This window comes from Rousettus aegyptiacus, unplaced genomic scaffold, assembly GCF_014176215.1.
Source record: "Rousettus aegyptiacus isolate mRouAeg1 unplaced genomic scaffold, mRouAeg1.p scaffold_m13_p_1, whole genome shotgun sequence".
Lineage (NCBI taxonomy): Eukaryota > Metazoa > Chordata > Mammalia > Chiroptera > Pteropodidae > Rousettus > Rousettus aegyptiacus.
This window is the reverse complement of record NW_023416284.1, coordinates 25034794-25055229: the sequence shown is the minus strand read 5'-3', so window position 1 is coordinate 25055229 and position 20436 is coordinate 25034794. Positions and strand designations below refer to the sequence as shown.

The window sequence follows — 20436 nt, the reverse complement described above, 5'->3', positions numbered from 1 at the left end:
ATATAGTATTTTCATCACAGAGATACAGACATAATTAACTTCAAAAGCACAGACAATAATAACATGTAGTAAAATAATTATGAAGTGATGAGTTTAGAGTAATGTTACTTTTACTTTAAATAGTATTTAATTGTAAATTTAGATAATTTAATTTTCAATAATGGCTGTGCTTACAAATCAGCTCATAAAATTCCCCCAAATGTGATATTTGGCTCTGTGAGCCCACATAAGCTGGCTCTAAGACTTTAAGACCCTTTCCTCCAGTGGGTGCAAGGTTTCAAGCTTTGGGCCTGGAACAGCCACAGTGCACCACTAACAGAAACGAACAGTCAGGAGGGTTAAAAAGGAAATGAATTGGATAAATTCAGTTTTAAACATGTTGAATTTAAAACAGCAACAAAGGAGCGACAAATCGAAATGTTCTTACAGCAGCTGGAAATACTAGACTTCAATTTGGGTCAGCTGAGAACTTAAGTTTAGAAGTCATATGCATAGAGGTGCTAGCTGGAGACATGGGAAATGTTGGGCTTTCTGGGTTAGGGGCAAGAAAGAAGAGCAGAGTGCTAAGGACTGAGCCTGAGGGAAAAGCCGAACTTAGAAAGCAGGAATGGAAAAGCAATCAACAAAGGAAGAGGTGGGGGTGGGGAAGCAATGAAGGAGGTAGGAAAAAACCAAGAAAGTGTAATCAAGGAAGGGATAATCATCAGGAGTATCTAAAGCTACAGGACAAAGAGGATGAGAGCTAAGAAAGGGATTTTTAAAATTTCCTACAGATATGAGTGTTTTGTGAGCATACTTTTCTAGATAGTGGTGGAATGCAAATCAGATTATAAATAAATGATAGATTTTTTTTAAAGTCTGAAAATATTAAATACTTGGTGAAAGAAGAAAACAGACAACAATGAGGGATTTATTTTTAATAATTATTTTAATAAATAATTATTTTAATAAATAATTATTTTAATAAATTCTAGTAGGGTTGAAGACCAAGTGAGATCATGTTATCAATAGAATACTAAACACCACAGAACTGAAAAGAAAAAAGGCATTGTGAAATGTAAAATTAATTTCACACCAAGGTCCCAAAACTTCCTAAAAATTCCAGTATATTTTACACTTGTGAATAGCGAAATTCAACAACCTTATAAGAAACTGAGAGAACTAGCTTATTATATCTCTCAGTATTTGTCTGACTATAATAACCAAATAACTATGAAAACCAACAGAGGGGGATATAGACAGAGGTAATGGAGGAGGGGAATGCAGTGAAATTTATTTTCCTGGAGAATTTTTAACAACAGAGAATAAATAGTCTGTTTCTGAAGCTCTGCCTAGAGAAGGATAAAGAATTAGCTAACATTTACTAGTGCTTCTGTGTCAGAAAATATTCAGATGTAGATATGGCATCTGAAGGAATCAATTAACATTCTAAAATCACACAACTAGTAAATGGCCAGGCCGATCAAATCTAGGTCTGCCTCATTCTAAAGTCTTTACCTCTTCTGCACAGATCAGGCTGACTCTAAAGTTTCCCACAAAATCTCTTAAGAAAAGGTCCCATAGACTAAGCATCAAAAGGTACATGAAGACAAGAGTGCCCAGGAATCATCAATATGTATGTTTCTTTCCAACAAATAATCATGCTACTCTGTCAACAAATAAGATAAGTGAAAAACTTCAACTATCCAGGTCCTTGACAGTTTGCACTCCTTGTGAAAATCACTGTCAAAATTAGTCGGTGCCATAAAGAATGTACACAAATGGCTAACAAATTCATGAAAGATACTCAATATCATCTTTCCCTAAGAAAATCCATAAGGAAAATGTAAAGCAAAACTTTAGTGAGATACCACTTCACATCCACTAGGATGGCTACAATCAAAAGAACAGATAAGTGTTGATGGGGACGTAGAGAAACTGGAACCCTCATACACTGCTGGTGGGAACGTAAAATGGTGCAGCTGCTTTGGAAAACAGTCTGACCGGTCCTCGAAACCCTACACAGAAGTTACCATGTGGCCCAGTAGTTCTGCTCCCAGGTATACCCAAGAAAACTGAAAATATGTCCAGAAAAAAAATTTATACATGAATGAATGTTCATAGCAATATTCATTGTTCATAACAGCCCCAAAGTGAAAATAACTCAGATATCTAACAATCAATAAATGGATAAACAGAATGTGATATGTCTATATAGTGGAATATTATTCTGCACTAAATACTGATACATGTTATAACATGGATGAACCTTGGAAACATTATGCTAAGTGAAAGAAACCAGTTACAAAGGAAAGGGCCACACATTGGATGATTCCATTTGTATAAGATATCTAGAATAGGCAAATCTATAGATAGATAGTAGATCAGTGGTTGTCTAGGGGTGGGGGAGAATACAGGAGGGCTAGGGGTAATGACTAAGGAGTACAGGGTTTCTTTTGGGGGTGATGAAAATGTTCTAAAATTGATTGTGGTAATGGCTGCACAACTCTGAGAATATACTAAAAGAAACTGAATTATATACTTTAAATGGGTGAATTAATATGATGTAGAAATTAAATCCTGAAAAAAAAAAAGCTATTTTGGAAAAGTAATGAATAACCAAATTTTGAGAGGCCGAGTCTATCCTAACCCAGGCCAGTCCTCCCCAATCCCCCGTGCATTAATAAACCAAGGAAATCTCTACTCTCCCAATATTTTAAAGATTGACTTGAAGTTATAAAAAAATAAACAATTTCTGAGTGGCTAGCAAAGGGAATAAATTGCACTTAAGTGCTTGGATCAGAATTTGAGCCCAGAGGACTTTAAAGATTACTTAACTCTAACACTCAGTTGCATATGGGAGAAGTGTGGCCTGGAAAAGTTAAACAACTTGTGTAAGACCATTTAGCTGGGAAGTGTCGGATCACTCTCTCCTGAGTTCAATGTTCTTTCCCTTCACAGGCTTCCTGATGCTTGAAGGGTGAAATGACATATTATTAACCTTATTAAGTTATAAAAGGACTCCCAAAACCCTCCCAAAAGAACTAAGGATTATCATGTAGTATTCTTTAACACCTGTAAAAAATCTGATCTAGAAATGCTTTCCTAAGACTGTTAAAAGAAAGTACAAGCAGCTCAATTTCCTTGATTCAAACTATGTTGAAGAGCAAAAAACAGATCAGAGGAGAAAGTTTTAAAGAGAAAAGTGTGTTAATTACTTTCATCTACACTTATTGAAAGGTACAAGGAGAGTGAGAGTGAGCCTGGTAACTTCAAATGGATTTACAAATTTACAGATTTCTAAACTATGAGAGGGTTATCTTATATTGATTTAATGGCCAAATCTATCCTCGAGGAAAAGCCTAATGTTAAAAAAATCAGATTATAGTTGGCCTAGACGTTTCACTTGGGGAAGAGCTGTACTCAAATGCAGGGAGTAAGACTGGAAGCTGGGGATCCCTGTTGAAGTAAGAGAGAGAGAGGGGAGCAAAGTGTGAGGCTTTTTGCAGAGAAGAATTCTACCATCTCTCCATTTGAGAATTCCTTAAGTTTTGAGAAATCTAACAGTGGTACCAGCCAACCGTGATTAAAAAAATTCTCTGAGGATGAGGATGATTCTAAAATACTTAAAGGGGAGCTATTCTTATTAGGCAGGCACTTACACACAGAGAGTAGAAAATCTAAGCCTAAATGTAGGCCCAAAACTTTCACTGGGGGTTGAGATATGCTTAGAGTCAAATCAAGCCCCCAAAACTCAGGTCTAGGAAGATAGCCACAAACCACCATATAGTCACACTTTGGTAACAAAGGTGACACTCCTCTCCTCAGTGTCTAACCAGCACTACATTGTCAATCTCTTAAACACCACTGCTAGTCTTCTTCTGACCTTTCCCACAGACATGAATAAGCACAGAGGTGTGAAAGTACACCCAGCGTTTAGGGAGCAGTGAGCTGCCTCATGTGACTACAGCAGAGGCTGCACAGGAGTGCCTGCCTGGAATCATCAGAGCTGTCTACTACCCTGTGTTCAACCAGAGGGCCTCAGACAGACAGAAAAATTGAGAACATTAGCAAAAATTTAGAGTTTAAAAACTTTTGCTCATTTGTCAGTAATTTTTAACTAAAATCCAGAAGGCTAGTGGCTTCTAGATTGCATACATGAATAAAAAATGAAACTATTCCATCTGCTAGATTAAATACTGGCCTTTCCTTTCTACATACAAACTTCTGAAGTCAATAGGAACTGACAAGAGAAAGCATTTCCCTTCCTTCTTATAAGCTCCAGCTCTCCATTCTGTCTCATCCTCTCACCCTTTCTTAAGTTCTCTCTGAGGCCATATACTTTATCAGCTACTAGGACCTAGATATATGGCAAGGATAATTTAAACAAAATCTCATTTAAAACCCCAGATTTTTCATTTTTGATGGCCCTGGCATATAAGCAGAATTCTTGGGTTTATAGGCTTGTATTCTAAATTAGGTTATTTATATAATTCATATGCTTACATCTTTAACAAACCTCTTTTAAGACTGAATCGGCAGTGTTCTCAACTAATAAAGAGGAATTAATTTGCTTGTTCCGGAATAGATGGATATTTGGGAATCGGAAAGATCCCAGGTCAACTACATCTAGAACTGGAGAGACTTGGTTGTTTTGATCTTGGTTGTTTTGTTTATATTATTCTACTTGCCAACGGCAATAATAATCTGGGTGTACTTGGAGAGCACAGCAAAGGATGCCTGCGTTATGAAAAACAAATCTCAATACCTAATTCTCAGCCCAAAGTTCAAAAAATTTTAGTATGAGAGAAATGATTCTGATTAGCAGTGAATCTCTCTCTCTCTCTCTCTCTCTCTCTGAAATATCCCAAGATGAGAAAACAGTAAGGCTGGAAGTCTGAGAAGAGATGACAGATAGCTCTGGCTAGCCTCCAATTTCTAACAATGCTATGATATGTTCATCTAGTTTCTCTCTCCCTGGGCCTCCTGTCATCATTCAGCACTGAGGCAGAGGTCCAACAGGCAACATCAGCTACAAATGAACAGCAGGGAACCAGAGGATTTGTATTCAACTACGAAATTTAGGGGGACAAGCTCGAGGCTGGATAGATTCAGTTCTTCCGATTATTAGAGACGAGGTATAAAAGCAGAGCAAGTTGGAGGCGTAGTCAGTAGAAAGAACAAGTACTTTTGGTCAGAAGACTCATGATTGATCGTTAGCTCCATCCTTCACTGGCTATGTGATCTTTCATCCTTCTAACTCTCACCTTCCTTAATTGTGAAAATTGAAAGGAGAAAATACCTTGACTTCCTATAAAGCATTATCAAAATATTATTCACTCACAGCAACAAATACTTATTGGGTACTTCTTGTGTCCTTGGTGCAGTGCTTGCTAGAGAAAGTAGCATAATACAGTCCTAGCCCTCAAGTGTGTGAACACACAAGGCATCTCACCAAAGTGGTATGGAATAGAGATGAAGGTGCAATTAATTTAGTCTAAGGGATGGAGGTCAGTCAGTCTTAGGAAGGTAATATTGGACCTGAGCCTTCAAGGGTAAGTAAGTGGATGATGGCCAAACAGGGAAGCTAGGATGTGCATTCTAGGGGGAGAGAACTGAATAAGCAAAGAGATATGAAAGTATATAGTGTTTAGGGAGCAGTGGGTTGTCTTGTGTGGCTACAAAACAGGCTACACAGGGAGAATGCCTGGAAATAAAACTAAATCAATTAGAACCAGCTGAAAAGGGTTCTGCATTACGACAGAGTTACATGTCATCAAACTAGAGGCAACTGGTACACACTGAAAGAATGGGAGGGCAATAGCAGTTTTTTCCTCCCCTTTCTTTGTCCTCGCACAAAAAAAAAATAAGAAAGAATAGCTACCTTCATGTTACAATCCAGCAGAAAGATAAATGCTACAGGTATTATAACAGAAGTATGTAAGGAGTACAAGGAGGGGTTTAAAAAAAAAGGGTTGTCAATTTCATATGAGAGAGTCAAGAAAACATTTATTGAGGGGGTGTTAAGTTAGTGTGACCCGGGCAGAACAGAGTTGGAGGGGAGCACGAAGGGAGCAGTGAAAGCAAAGATACAGAATCATAAAATAGCCTGGTGCATAATTCAGAAAGAGCTTACGGTATGAAGGGAATTTGATGCTATAACCTGGAAAGGTAGGCAGAAGCCAGTGCCAGTACTGAAAAGGTGAAGAGCGCAGATTCTAAATTTTAGGTCGCCTGAGTTCTAAAATTTCAGTTCTGCCTCTTTGTAGTGCTGTGACCTTGAACAGGTAGGTTACTTAACCTCTCTCTAAACCCCACTGTCCTCACAGATAATATGAGAATATTAATAGAATCCACAGCATAAAAATCACTGAAGGATTAAATGAGATAATCGATGTGAATGACTTAGTTTAGAATGTCTGATGTAAACACTCAATAAACCACAAATATTATTATTATCATTATTATAAAAAACTTTATTAGAAAACTATTATAATGGTCAATGCCAGAGATGAAGAGGTCTTGGACTAGAGAAGAATAATAGGGATGGAGAAGAAAAGTCACATGCAACTCTTTCTGAGTTGGAAGTGATTGACTGGAGTTGGTGACAAGGGAGAGATGATAGGCAAGACAGAATACAGTATGATTCTAGGTTCCAAACTTGGACAGCAAGGTACATGAGTGAAAATATTTAGCAATTTGGGATGTGCTGAGTATGGGATATGCCTGGGTAACATCCAGATGAACATGTCAAGTACACTGTCAAATATACAGGACCTTGGCTTAGGAAAGAATGCAGGAAAAGGTTCTGTCATTACTTCCTTTTCCATATCTTACAGTTTGAAAATCACCCTCACCTACAGTCCTCATTAAACAAGTGGTCCTAGGGAGCCATATCTGATTTAGGCAACCATTTCTGTGGCCATAGTTTACTGAACTGTAGATGGACACCTGACTCGTGGAGGAAAAGAAAACCCCAACCAATCAAGTTGTTTGTGTTTGTGTCTTTAGAATTATGTAGCTGTGGGGGTTTGTATCACCATTTGAGGAACAGTTCACATACAAGCAATGGGAGATATGCAGAGAAATGAATGTAGGAGACATACAGAAAGAAATAAAAATGAGGGACTACAATGCTTCAAAGAAAGAGAAAAAGAGTAGCTACCCCACAATGTTTAGTTTTCATAAAGCCCAGATGCATCCAAATATCAGGTCCTGTGAGATGGGCCTATATCCTTTTCTATTTGTGCTTCCTTGCATTCCGTGCAACCAAACAATCTTCATGACTAACACAGAAGAGGAGTTAAGACAGAGGAAGAAAAGCCAGTAAAAGAGGTAGGAAAAGGCATTCAGAGAGGGAAGAGGAAAATTCAGGAAAAAGCAGTATTTTGGAGACCAACATAAGTGAAGGCTTTAAGGAGTATTAAGTTAGTCAACAGTATCAAGTGCTACAGAGAAATCAAATAAGAGGAAGACAAAACTAGGCTACTGGATATGGCAATTAAGAGGTCACTGGTGACCTTTCCCAGAGCAGTACTTATGACAACTCAAAAGCTGTTTTCAAATCTTTCTGGGGCGGGGTACTTTTTTTGCTCAATATGTCTATGAGATTCATTCATGTTTTTGTATATGCAGGTTTTTTTTCACTGCTGTCTATTATTCTATTGTATAATGATAACAGTATTAACTCATTCTACTTTTGATAAACATTTGAGTTATTTCAGTTTGGGCTCTTATGAACAAAGCAGCTATAAATATTCTTGTACATATGTTTTATAAGTCCTCATTTCCTTGGGGGTATATGCTCATAAATGGAACTGCTGAGTCATAGTGTATACAATTTCCAAAAGTATTGTTTTCAAATCCTGACTGCCACATTAGTCATACTGTTTATCCTTAGGTGGGCCTTTAATATGTCTCTGCCTTGGTTTCTCCTCTGTTTTAAATTAAAAATGAAATATTCCCCCCATATTGTCCTAACCAAAAAATTGATCAGTAAAAGTTTCCATACTGTTATGACTATGTTCATCATTTAATTGGGGGCGGGGGGGAGGCCACACATGTATCTCCATCATCTTGAACACACAGCAAGCAATCTGAAATATCTGAGAGAAGGAACTGATAGATCCAGATTAAAAGCAGCCAGAGGTGCTAGGGCGGCATCTATGAAGGATTCCTACCTTCATCAAGTGCTTGTTGACCCATTTGGTGAATGTTTTCTTCTGAACGCGGTCCCGTTCATCTGTAAAGGAAACACAGAAGGCACTGGCTTAGCATTACCTGGGTAACAGATTCCCATACCTGTTTCTCCAGGACCATGGCAACAATTTCCACAGAACTGTGAGACAGTATCTTATTGTGGGAAGGTGTGGCCTATCTGAACTTCCTCTTCCATAATGACCTTGTTGTTACTTTCAAGGATAACACAATCATGTGCCTCAAAAATCATGTTATGGCAAAGTCTCCTTAGCATCATAATTCTCTGGGAAGCAGAGCGATTCCCTGCTTTCCATACAGCAAGCTCCAAAAAGCCAAAGCTGTGAATACTACCAACAGAAAGGGTGGAGTGGCCTCGACATTTGGGACACTCATGTTGCAGTGCTTAAATCTCACTCTTCTTACACCATTCTGCCTGATCGATGCTCTACTCCTCCCCTCTCCTACCCTAGTATTTCCCGTATTCTAATTTCCTCACCAGCCATTACCAGCCAAACTCTCAAAGCTGCCCAGTGTTCCCTCACTGCACTGCTCCTCCCTCCCCTTCCTTCTCCTAAATCTTACAGAGCCCCCATTTCTTTGTAGGCAAACACTCTTTCATTCTCAACTTTGTTCTCCTCTTTGACACAAACATGACTATCAAGACTTGACAATGACTGCTCCACAGAGGCTCAATCCTGCAGAGGACTCACTTTCTCCCACAACTGCCAATTGCTCGGTGCCATTTTCAGAATACTGGTCAGCCCTACTCCTCTATTTGTTTGAAGCCCAAGCCATTCCCTATACCATCTTGTTCAAATCATCCTCAAAAAGTCATCGACCATTTCCTATTGCCTACCCCTCTCCACATGGCAAATCTACCTTAACCTTCCTTGACAAGTTGGTTCACATTTATTATTTCTACATGTACCCTCTGGGAGGATCTCCAAATTAATTCAATATATATATGCTGATGATGTATCTATTGGAGCCTAGTTGGCTCCATTGACCTTCATCTCCTAATCATATGCAGCCATATCCTTTCTTCAAACATACATTTGGCAGTTACCTTTATTAATTTCTCTTACCTCCTAATCATTCTCAATCTTCAATCACTCCATTCTTATTTTCCCCTATTTATTAAGAGCATCTAAGATTATCCCCGTCTATACCACACAATATGGTTAAGCAACTCAAAGCTGCCTTCACTAATTCCCCAGGGACTCCCACCTGCCTAACATTCTACTACTTTGTTCACCATGACAACCTCCAAGCCTGAATTATCGACATTGATTAACTCATCCATTTCTTCTCCAAGTCAGAAAACATTTCAGAACAAAGTGGTAGAATTATACAAATCTGGTTCACTAGTAATTCATATAAACTTCAGTTAGGTTTTCTCTCCTACTGCCCAGTTATCCCCTTCATTCTAATTCCCTAGTAAAAGCTACACAGGGGCCATTCCAAACAATGCCAACACTCCCTCTCTACTTCCAGGTAAATGCACATCTGCTTACTTTTCTAAGTTTATAACCATTCAGTAGTTTTACCTTCACACCCTTCCTTCCAGCCTTGAATCCTTCCCTGCTTTTCAAGGCACAATGATCTCTTCTTACTATAGACTACAAAACTTAGGAATTGGAATGAACCTTGGAAGTTATCTAATTCCCTGCTGATACACAAATCCCTCAACAACAAAAATTCATATGCTCAGAGTTGAAAAGTCTGTCCAAACCTTGTATACATCATTATATTCCTGATGCTTAAAACTTAGAGAAGTCACTATCTCATAAAGCAACACATACTAATTTAAGTCATAATCTGCTTCATAAATTCTACCTATTGGCTCTCATTTGGAACTATTATAATAATAGTTGATAGAATTCTGCAAGCATTTGAAACCAGGATTTTTACTAGGTTTGACCACTGTCATTCCAATATATGTTGATCATTTGATCTTTTTAGATGCTGATTCAGTTATCCAACATCATCCTTTCCAAGTCTGTATCATGTGCAAAGTGAATCAGCTTGTAACTATAGTCTCATTTAAATCACTGACACGTTGCTCATACTATTCACTTTCTCTTCTTTCTTCCTTTTCACCTCTCCAAATGCTTATTCTTTAAAATCCAGCTCATTCATTCACTTATTTATTCTTTAAATAAATCTTTTTTAAGGACCTAGGCTGCTTGGAACAGACTATGTTACAAAAAGTCTTCACAGTCCCTACTTTTAAAAGAGATGACAGTCTAGCAGAGAAGAAAAATAACTTTAATATAGTCTGATAAATGCTATAACTGACTTTAAGCACAGAGGGCTCAAGAACATAACACAAGTGGTCAAGCCAACTGGAGAAGGAGAAGGAAGCAAGGGAAGTTAGTAAAAGTTTCTGGATAAGTGGCTCCAATTAAACCTTAAAAGATGAGTTGAAGTTGACCAGAAAGAGAAGGGACAAAGTTTTACCTAATGCAAATTCATGGAGAGAAGGAGGAGCTTATGTTCAAAGATCGGCTCAGGATTAAGGATGGTTGACAGACAGGCAGTGTATTAGGTCATGGTGAAAATTAGAACTAGATAGTATGGCATGGGCCAAATTATGACTTTTCATGACAGGCTAAGGAGTCCAAACTTTATCTCCAAGAAACTGACAAGGGGAAGGTAAGGGGAAGCATTGAAAGATTTTAAATAGGAGAATGACATGACCAGATTTGTGTTTAAGAAAAATTACTCCAGCAGTCTTTCCTTTCTCAAAAGCCTCTTTGTTCTCCAAATTTTTATGGTAGTTACTATGCTAATCATTCCATCAGCACTTATATAATTATACAAAAGCTCTGACTTTTAATACATTATTCTTACATCACCAATAAGATCATTAACTCCTTAAGGAAAGAGATCATGCTTTACTTTTTTGTATCTCCCACAGCTTCTAACAGCTAAAGCGCTATATAATAAGACCTAAAACAAGAACAAAAACTTGATTGGCCAATATATGGTTAGAAGATTGACTAAAGAAACACAAAGAATGAAACCAGAACCAATTACTTACAAGAGTCAAGTCCATAGGTTAAAACCCCAACACCCCAACAAGTATCTTCACCTGTGTGCTGAGACATGCAGACGTGACAGAAAAACAAAATTAAAGCTAACTAAAAATTCTGCCCACCACATTTTCACCAATATCAGACTGACTCTGCTTCACTATATTTATTACCTTTATATCCAAGAATATAGTCCGTTTCTAGTTGTACAAAATTCTTACTCTAAAGTCATAAGTTTTCTTATTTTTCTTTTTAGAATTTCTTTTATCACAAAAGTTACATATACTCGCCGTAACAGGTTAACAAGGCACACATAAATGGAAAAGAAAAAGTTAACAGATTTCCTTTTAAACTAATCAATATTTTAAAGAGGTAGAATTCATGTGATTTCTTTTTTAGTCCACTGCCTTATTTCTTTTATCTGAAGAACTAGCAAATTGAGTCTTTTCAATTTTACTATTCATAGTTATTCTGCTCATCACCTACCAAACCCTCTCATGGGGATAATGGATTCGGAAAACCTGATCATCTCATGTCAGTCATACTTCCACGAGCTAAAAAACTGACTTCCAATTGAGGGGAAAGACGTCCAAGTACTTACTCTGAATATAATTGTAAGGGCAACATGATCATAAGTCTTTCCCAAGATCAGTTTGCCTGCTCAGAGCTGAGCCATAAGTTCCTCAGAAAAGGTTTCATAGAACTTTGCCCCAAAGCTGGAAAATTCTTTTTTTAGGGTCCTATGTTACACCCCCATCAATTACATGAAAGTTCTTTCCTGATTTAAGCATCAGGATAAGAGGATATTGCAGAGCCTGGAGTTTAAGATCTATTTTAGCAAGGAAATTCATTAGGGAAGCCAAGGAGCAACTTCAACACAGACCTTCAGAATGCTCCAAACAGCCCAGACTTTCAAAGTTAGTAATAAGTCTAAGCTTTGGCTCCCAAAACATAAATCCCTAATTTAATTCCAGGTCCAGCAAAGATCTTCCTGGAGGTAGAATTTTCAGAAGATGCCTTTATATGAGAGGAAAACAGTCAATCACAGAAAAAGATGTTTCTTGTAAGTTCAGCCCAACCAAGGGCTATAAACTGACAAAGGAGAACCCAACTGCTCACTGGGAAATTCTTAGGTTGAATACACTGAGGCACCAATTAATTACTTGGGTGTTACTTAATTAGAAGGATTCAATATTTGTTTCCAACTTTAAAACCGCTACAGGCCATCAAGCTATCAATACCTACCCTAATTTTCTTTATTTTCATTTTACTGGCAGAGATATCCCTGTGACCCAAGCAAGTCCGTCTACCTAAAATATTAATTCCACTTCTTCCCTTCTCCCCAGAAACCTTAATCCAACAATTATCCCCCAACTTGTATATCTTGTAGTTTCCCCCTCTCCTTTCCCCTTGGCTTCCTGAACAAGTATGATGACAATGCTCACTGTCTCCACTTGCTCACCTCTTATTCTCCCAGGTAACCTGGCTTCCAGCCTCACAAATTCCCCATAATCATCTAATTGTCAACCCAGCAGACACTGATGATCATTCCTTCATCTTTTAAACCTATTCTCTCTCTTGACTCTGACGCTCCATTCTACCCTGGTTTTTGTCCTTCCTCTTTGGTAGTTCCTTTTGTTTTGCCCACCCTTAAATGTTTACTCATCCTTACTTAGCTTTTTTTCCTTTTCATTCCAGATTACAGGTTCTTGGGACATCCATAGATCCAAGGATCCATAGATGGGTTTGGGGAGAAGGGTGTTACAACCCATCTAAAGGTGCATGCAAAATATAATTTTTCACACACACGCACAAACAAAATAGTTAAGTATAGTTGTTCTCTTACATTCTCCCAGACTGATTTCATCTACTCCCATGGTTTCAACTATAGCCTATACAGTGATAATTTCTAAATTCATATCTTCAGTTAAGCCCTTTATCCTAAATACCACTCTGTGTCTCCTTGTCTCCTAAAAGTTTGGATACATATTTTGCCTCCTAAAAATTCCATGCTCATCTCAAACTCGACTTATCAAAAACTTAACTCTTCTTTTTCCTACTTCTAACAAGTTTCCCTGCTATAATCCACCTGTAGTGAATTGAATGTTTATGCCCTCCCCCAAATCCATATGTTGAAATCCTAACTCCCAATGTGATAGTACTAGAAGAGGAGGCCTCTGGGAGACGATTAGGTCATGAGGCTGGAACCCTCAGGAATGGGATTACTGTCTGTATAAAAGGGACCCCAGAGAGCTCTTTCACCCTCTTTCTACCATCTGAGGGTACAGTGAGGAGACAGCTACAACATAACCTACAACGTGGCCCCAGTGCATCATGTATTATTAAAAAAGCAAATGAGAAAAGAGCCTTTGTTTGTTTCCCTAAAGACTAAAGAAAAATCACAAGTGGTTCAAGAACCTCAAGAAGCACCAACCGCCTGGAAATTTAAAACTGAGATACCTGAGCTGACAGAGAAAGGAAATAGAGAGTCAGATAGGCCTGTTCACAGACCTCACGAGGTCTACAATCTAGTGGCAGAGACCAACATGGAAATAATTAACAATAACACCAAGCAAATAATACAACAGATACAAGCTGGATAAAAAATCGTGCTGATACAACACAGAGTTGATTAATTCTGACAGAGGGGTATAAGAGTTCATGGAAGGCATGGTGTTTGAACTAAACCCTTGGGTGACAAGTAGGATTTTGGCAGCTCAAAAGGGGGTTAAGGAATTCCAAACTGAAGGGAAAGCACAAGCAGTGATTCGAAGATATGTAAGTATACAGGATGTGTTTTAGGGAATGGTATAGCTATGTACAGTGTACATTCAGCAACATTATGAGAAAGGAAGCTAGCAAGGTCAACTGAGGTCACATCACTCCAGAAAGCTGGATGACTATGTACTTAATTCAGCAGATAAAAAAGTACCACTGAAATTTTCTGAACCAAACGGTGTTTTGAAAAGATTAATCTTCCATTGGACTGAAGGTCAGACTAGAGTAGAAAGATAGAAAAAGTAGAAGAACCAGTTAGGGGTCTACTGTGACAACCAAGAAAGAAATCTAAGATCTTGAACTAGCACAGAGACAGCAGGAATGTAAAGAGGGCAGGCAGATCCACATGATAATAGCCCTCAACTACAAGACTAGAAGTGTTCACGAAAGAGAGAATTCAAGATAGAATAATTCTAACGTTTCTAGTCAGAATTGGGAGGAATAAGTGCCTTGCCTGAGATAAGGAAAATAAAAGGAGGCACAGACTGGATGAAGGTAGGTTGGGTAAAGGAGGAGAAAAATGACGTGGTTTTAGCAGGATCTTCTGGCGGAGAGTTGGAATTTTAGGTCTATAGTTCAGAAGAGTAGTCAGAATTGAGGGTACAAGATCTGAAGCTAACAGTTGACAGCTGAGATTGTGGTAATGGAACAACCTATTTTGACAAACCTTCCCAAATCACCACTCTGCCCATATTACCCCTCTATTCAAAATCCATTAGTAGCTCCCAGAAGACCAGAGGATCAAGTCCAATTCCTCAGTTTCCATAGACAGTTACAACCCTATGAAATTCAATTCCAGTTTTTATTCACTAAGGGTTAAGTGGTTGGAAGAGATAAAGACATGGCCTCTGACCTGAAAAAATTCACAACCTACTCTTCCAACTTTATCTTTACACTCTCCCCTGTGTGACTCAACTACATCCGATCTGATCTCATTGTTTCCAAACTGGACTTTCACATTCTTGCCTTTGTTCACCCTTTCCCCCCTATTAGAATATCCACCATCTACTCTCCTCTTCTTAGTTTATCTAATTTAGAGCCTCCTTACCAGGTCCTCCTGAAGTCTCACTTCTTTTACACACTTCTGGCTGTGCCAGCTACCTTTGGATGCTTGTAGATGCATGTTTATTCAATTTACTTGGCACCCAGCATATAAATACTACTGTTAGCTATCTCTACACGTAAATCCCATTTGTCTACTTCTCTATCTGAACTCTTAGGGCTTTGGAGTCAAGAATCATGTTTTATATTTCCTTATATATGTAACATTTAGGACAATAGTAGTCACTCAAGAATACTCATTCATTTAACAAATATATACTGAGAGGCCACCATGTGCCAAGGTTACATCTGTAAGGACACTTTAAGAGGGTATTTTCAAAGTCGGACTAAGAAATATTCTCAAATAATAATTAGAAGATGGCTTTTCAGCAGGGAGCAAGAATTTCCATTTGGATGCCCCCTCTACAATTAGCTTTCCTAAATTCTTGCCACATCTGGACCCAGGAGATTTTGCACAACTTAATGTAAACTCGAAAATGGGCTGAAATGGTGATCAAGCAACTATAATGTCTCACCAATAATGCATAATGACACCAGCATTATAAATGATTCCTATCCTCGTTAGTATATACATCAACTTTGGGAGATAAGACTGACCTAGATATTTATTGCATTTACTCTGTGTTAGCATGTACTATGCAAAGCCTGCCTTATTTTGTATTTGATTTAATCTTCATTATTCTATCAAGTATGCATTATTTATCCTTGTTTTATAGTTCAAATTGGTGCTCAGAAAGGCTTCTTGATAATTTGCCCAAAGTCAAACAGTCATTAGAATTAAGATTCAAATCTCAGTCTATCATGGACTTTTAACCACCAAACTCTACTGTCACTATGAAATTATTAGAAGGCAACACAGTATCGTCTTATATAATGAAGGGAAGAGGAGAGGTGAGAGCTATAACTATAACAGGGATTCACGAAAGGCTTCAATCATCAAAGGGTGGTGCAGACTCAAAATGTCTCAGACTTGAGAACTTGAGGAAGTGATAACCCTAGAAATTTAAAAGCAAAATTAAAATTTCATGTTATTTCTTAGGAAAATCTTAACTTTATTAATGATAATTCTTTGCACTATTGGGAATCAGAGAACACAGGACAGATTAAAAAAAAAAGTCTGAAGAAAGCATTTTGACAAAAGAAAGTCACAGAGATGGAGAGAAAGGCATATAAGGGGAGGGAAGAGGGAGAAAAGAGGCATATAAGGGAGGGGAGGGGAGGGGAGGGGAGGGGAGGGAAGGAGAGGGGAGGGGAGGGGAGGGAAGGGAAGGGAAGGGAAGGGAAAGGAAGGGAAGAGGGAGAAAAGCTCAATAGTTTCTACATATTTATTGGAGTACCACATTTAGGAAAACTAAATACTTCACAGATACGAAGAGATACAGAGATTTAAGAATCCTCAAAAAGTTATGTTAAAGATGGAGAAATCGAAGTCAAGAGAGATTTAAGAACTTAATGTCACATAGGGGCAGAATCAAAACTACAACTTAAATTCCTGGCCTCTGGTCTATGGTTCTTACCTTACAGGACACTAATCTCCCCCTCTGTGGGTCTGAGATTCACACTGTAAAATGAGCAGTTTGGGCAAAATCAATGGTTTCCAAATACCAGTTTGTGAACCAGCCATACCAACATTACCTGAGGAGCTTACACTGGGCTAAGTGCTTTAATCTCATATACTATTCACAATGTCTCTACGAGTTAATAACTATTTCAATCTCCTTTCAACAAATGACGAAACAAAGGCAAAGAAAAGTTAAGCAATTTTTCCAGTTCCTATAACAGCTAAGTGGTTAGAGCAGCAGCCCCATGCAGACGATTGATGCCGGAAGTCCATTTTCTTAACTATCAGATCCCACTGCCAGGGGACTTAATAAGGTAGGATGTGCTGGGGATATGTTTTTGCCCTGAAACTTTCAATAAAGATTCTAGACTTCCTTATACTTCTCTGATTACAGGGGAGAAAAAGGGCCCTTTTATCTCCAGGCAGAAGATTCTTTCCTCTAGATCCCAGAGAAAAAATCTCAATGCTGGGAAGATAGAAAGCTAGACTACATAGCAATAACTGACTAAAGCTGCCCCTCCCTGTGCCCCAAGCACTATTATAGTACCAGCTTTGTTTTTCAGAAAGCGCTTAAATATTTGGCAGTACTGGCCTAATAGTCAGGAGACAGGATCAGAACCTACTTGGGTAATAATTTTGTTCTGCTTTAGAGAAAGAGTAGAAAATCTAAAGATATTAGTAGATTATTAATCCAGTAGTTCCCAAACTTAGTTTTCACAAACCAGTAAATTTTCTAAAATAAATCAGAAAACTTAACATTGTCAACTTTTTATTTTGCTAAATAAGGACATCTAAAAACAAGCTACCACTTAATAATTCTTTCATAATTTTTTTAAACATAAAAATAGTAAGAAGGACAATTTCGGAATAAAGGGCAGTTCTTTAGCTAAGTTTAGCTTTATGAAAGACACATTATATTTTCCTTATCTATTTATTTTACCCAGAATCGATGAATTAATATGTCATTCCAGTACCAGTCTGTATGCCCTATAGTTAAAAGCTGAGGAAGCCTCTGGCCAAAAAGGCTAGGTCACCTGCTCAAAGTCACAAAACGTTATTTAAATGAATTCTTCTCCTTTATCAAGAGAGATCTACGTCACAGCCAATAAGACTGGTCTCCAACTCTCCTCAGTGTCCCAGCCCCAGACCATCATCAGTCCTTTCCTCCTCATAGCTGACAGGAGTGTAAGAGAATGAGAAATCCACTCCAAAGAGGAAACCTAAGCCATGACTCCTCCTTTCTCCCCACCCCACCCCACCCCGCTTTCAGTTTGCTCAGGCTCCGTAAGCAACCAACTTCTGCTAAAAATACACCCTGCACTTTCAGAACTGTGCAACTTAAACTTAAAAGTGGTTTCCTGGTATAGGCAGAAGCGTGAGCATGAATTCAGTCTCTATAAAAAAAAGTTCCACACCCAAAGCATAGGCTCTTAACTGCCAGTCACTACAAGCTTAAGAAGTTCCCCAGGAAGTAGGGCTCCCCAGCCTATTCCACTGCACATTTTAACAAGCCCAAAGGTTGTAAAGCCCACAAGGCTTCAAAACCCATGCAATCCTATGGGTCAATGAGAGCAAGGGCTATTTGGGACTCTCAGGACCAGGCAAAGAAAAGAACTTCACATACTAACCCATACAGCACATGCGGCAAACCAGGTGGGCGTTGAACTCGTGTTCATCTTGGTAACTGGGCCACATGGTGTCCCTGTGTCTGCTGACCTCACCTAAAAGGAGGGTGTCTCAAAGGCCCACCGGCTAGTGGTCTGTGTACCCTCTGCAGCTCTTCAAAAAAGGCCTTGAGATGAACAGACAGCCAAAGGGCTGTGCGAGGAATAGAGAAAGACAGCAGAAGTACGGAGAAGTGGCTCCACCTACCACTTCCTACTGACCTCCTTCCCCTCTTGAGGTCAGAGAAGAAGCTCCTCCCTAGGGCACTTCCAAAAACTGGGTCCAGGTATTCAGGCAAGCCGCATCCTATTTAAAAGCAGCACCAGCTCAGTGTTTTCAGACCAACAGCAGCATGCAGAAGTGGCAACTTCACATGTAAAAGTCTAGCTGAGTTATTAAGTGAGGAAGTGAGCAGATAGAAGCTGGTCTTTGAGTTACCCTCAGTTTGCAGAGCAGAAGCTGGTGACCTGGCGAATCTTAAGACAGTGGTAGGAGAGCTGGTAAGGTAAAATGGCTTACTGCCAAGTCAGGAACAGTGCATCCATTGCCCAACAACCCGCTTCTCAGGCTTGCCTCTTCTCAGGTAGAAGTACATATAAAGTGTTAACCAACTGAGAGGATCCCACAATGGGAGACACTATAGTAGAGTGAACCCATACACTGTCCGCTGCCAACAGATTTCCAGATTCCAAAGAGAGCTTCATTTCCCCACATTTCACTTACAGCCGCCCAAAGGGAAGAGTCATTCTCTCCCCAATGATTCCACCTACTTTATAGAGTAGCTCAGTCCCAGCCAGCCTCTCAGGTAGGTTAGCACCGCAGATTTCATCAGCTTCAAAAATACTGTTTGCTTGTCGCTCCATTCTTTCCCCTCATCCAGCCAGGAATGTCATCCCAAAGTCCCCTTCCTCTTCCCACGCCCTCCAACTTTGTATTTGCAATCAGCACACTTAACTCAGCTGTGCCAGAAATCCCTTTATCCATCAGTGGAAGGCTGCTGCTTGTTGTCCAACTTGTTTTCTGAGCCTTGGCTAATTGTACCAGACACTGGAATGCTGACAAAACACAATGAATGGCTTTTTCATTCAGATGGCCTAGCCCATCTATTGCTTCTTCGTAATTCTGACCCAACCAGGGGACAGAAAAGCCTCTCCCAATGTCAGGGAGACAGACACCCTGATCCTGGCCCCATACCACTCAGAAAGGCTCCGCTGAAGATAAGGGCCTAATCACTGGCCCTCTGCTCCAGGTCCCTAAATAGAATGACTTCTTCAGGCTAATGCTACTTCCAATCCTGTTCCTGAAGGCAAGGAGGGAGGGACAGCACCCAGGAAAGCAAGTTTCCAGAGATAATCCCAAAAGACTGTAAGTGAAAAAAAAGTAAACCAGAGTTTGCCTAGCAGGCCTTTCTGATAAAAAACGCCCTGTGACATGCCTCAGGGCCCTGACAGCTTCCTTCACTCCCTACTGGGCATCCCTCCCACCTACAAACTGCTAATAATCCTGTTACCACTTACTAATAACGGGACTCCCAGCTGACTTTATCCCTCCTTGACTAAGCTCCCAGTCACCCCGATAACCTGTGACAACTCTACTCAGTTTGTTCCTCTTAATAAACTCTTCTTAGTCAACCCTGGAGAGGAAGGGTCCTCTTAGATTTTACCTTGTCCTAGGATAAGAAATGCATAAGGAATAGGGAAGAGAGAATAGGAAGAAATAAACATTTCCTGATTCATATTTAGTAACCTTTTCCTTTATTAAATTTAATTCCTCAAATGTAGAGTCTATCTTTTGTCTTTATATCCCAGTCCCTAACACACTTAGAAGGCACTCAATAACCTAAGTTAAGTGAGCATCTACTATAACTGCTATTTCACAGGTAATGTGCTAAATAAACACTTTAAATATCATTTTATTTAATCCCAACAATTCTCTAAGGAAGGTATTACCATTTCTATTTTAGAGATGAAAATACTAAGACTTAAAAAGGTTAAATAACTTGACCAAGATTATAAGCTCCATCCAGCTCCAAAGCTATGCCTCCTGTTATACTCTGCTGTTTTTGAGACGGCCCTAAACCAGAATAACTAAACTGGGGTAGAGGAGTTGTTATGCGTAAGGAGGTAGAATATTCTTAGGGAGGTTAAGAAATAAAAA

The 20436-nt window shown here is 39.1% G+C and overlaps 1 protein-coding gene across 15 annotated transcripts in view; it reads right to left on the bottom strand.

The window, feature by feature from the left end:
- Positions 1-20436, bottom strand: part of MACF1 (microtubule actin crosslinking factor 1) — a 293808-nt gene that overhangs the window by 177834 nt on the left and 95538 nt on the right. For 13 of the 15 annotated variants that reach the window (XM_036232126.1, XM_016157363.2, XM_036232219.1 and 10 more), the window contains exon 2: positions 8160-8221. In XM_036232126.1, the coding sequence (XP_036088019.1) occupies positions 8160-8221 (62 nt within the window). Of the gene's footprint in view, positions 1-8159; positions 8222-11221; positions 11304-18242; positions 18845-20436 lie in introns of those variants that run through there. The other 2 variants (XM_036232140.1, XM_036232146.1) reach the window with 2 other exon arrangements.